General features: G+C 39.0%; 1 protein-coding gene across 1 annotated transcript in view; it reads left to right on the forward strand.

The window, feature by feature from the left end:
• LOC107098673 (carbohydrate sulfotransferase 12-like) overlaps positions 1–1,626 on the forward strand; it is a 3,127-nt gene extending 1,501 nt beyond the window's left edge. The window contains exons 3-4 of the mRNA XM_015396456.1: positions 681–824; positions 1,309–1,626. Coding sequence (XP_015251942.1) covers positions 681–824; positions 1,309–1,626 — 462 coding nt within the window. The remainder of the gene's footprint in view (positions 1–680; positions 825–1,308) is intronic.
• Positions 1,627–1,766: the final 140 nt, after the last annotated feature.

Raw genomic sequence — 1,766 nt, forward strand, 5'->3', positions numbered from 1 at the left:
GATTTAGGTTTCAGCTTTCAAAACCTACAGTGCAGCAATTAGGTTAATCACTTCCCGCTATCATCGCAGCCCCAGACACTGTACAGGAGAATGGAGGACCTCGCCTATTCAGCCAGGCCAACAATTCCTTTTCACAACTAAACTTTCAGACACTTAGATGGGGTGGGTCATTGCAGGCTAACAGAAGAAGCCAAACAACCCCTATTCCAAAGGGGTGGACCCCTTCGTCCATTTCAATTTGCATGTTTTCAAAACAAAAACAAGGCTTTGTTGGGCTACTGTATAAAATCTCGAACTCAACGATATTCCTGACATTTTGAATTGAAAAGCCTTCTTGCATGGAAAGCGAAACATCTTCAAACTTGGAAACAAAGTCCAGTGGATTGTTTTTAATTTTCTTTTTTTGGAATGACTATGACCTGGATTACTGATAATCTTCACCAGCGTTTCTGCAAGTAAAAAAGTCCTAAAAAGAGCTGATTATGTAAGTTGTCTATTTTGACTTCCAAGGTAAACTAAACCCGTCCTATAAATTGTCCCAATTTTGTTAGTTGACATTTATAAGTGTCTCACATATGCTGACTCTGCTCATATTTCTTGAATATTTAGTCAATAAATTCTTGGGTTCAGCATCATGAGGCACTTTGATGAAATAGTGTGGTTCACTTTTATTTCTGCAGGTAGCATGCTCGAACTGGAAAAGAGTTATGTTTGTATTGAAAAAAGGCGAGCCTTATGATGACCCTGCATCCATTGATCCCATTAATGTCCATCGCATCAGCAAACTTCAAAACCTGACACAGTTTAATTCAACTGAGAGGAAGGTGAGTCAACTCACTGATGTCAGATCTGCTCTGAAAATACATTTCTTAAAGGTATAGTGGAGGATGTTAATTTTCCCGGTGGATCATCAAGATAAGTCATCCTCCTCATTGTCAGTCATTCTGGTGATATGTTTATGTAAGGCCGTTCTATGTGCTCGTCCACATTTTCTTTTACCATTGGTGAGTCTGATATTGTGAAAAATTTGCAAATCTTCTTTTGGAATGTTAGCTTGCATGAGCGCTGCAAACAGCAACTTTTAAACAGAGCGTGCATGAGGAGAAATGGGCTCATGTATCCTCTTGCACATGTTTAAAAGTCTTTCCCTCTCAGGACTAGGTACAGGGTTGTGCATGTGCATTTCTTTCTATAGTGGAAAGGGCGGGTCTTTTCAAAGATGTGGAAGTGGAAATCCTCTACTATACAGTACCTTTACCTTGTACATTTTTGACAGCAGATGTACTTTTTTTTTTTTTTTTTTTACAGAATAGGCTGATGAACTACACCAAGTTTATGTTTGTCCGCGACCCATTTGTTCGTCTCATCTCTGCTTACCGTTCCAAATTTCTGTACAATCAGAAAAATGAGTACTTCTATAGGAAATATGGGAGAATTATGATGAAACTATACGGTAACCAGCAAAAACCACCACAAACGATGAAAGAGGCAGAGGCATTGGGACTGTTACCCACTTTTAAAAACTTCGTTCAGTATCTGGTGGACCCACAAACAGAGAAAAAGGAGCCCTTTGAACCCCACTGGAGACAAATGCATCGCCTGTGTCACCCCTGCCTTATAGAGTAAGAATTTGTTTTTTCTTATGCTGAAAGGTCCAACATTATTAAATAAAGATTGACCAAAAAAAGTGGTTATTTTGTCTTTTTAGGTATGACTTCATTGGCCATCAGGAAACTCTTAAGGAAGACGCTGAAGAGCTTTTAAAA

Source organism: Cyprinodon variegatus, unplaced genomic scaffold (genome assembly GCF_000732505.1).
Source record: "Cyprinodon variegatus isolate N-32 unplaced genomic scaffold, C_variegatus-1.0 Scaffold799, whole genome shotgun sequence".
Lineage (NCBI taxonomy): Eukaryota > Metazoa > Chordata > Actinopteri > Cyprinodontiformes > Cyprinodontidae > Cyprinodon > Cyprinodon variegatus.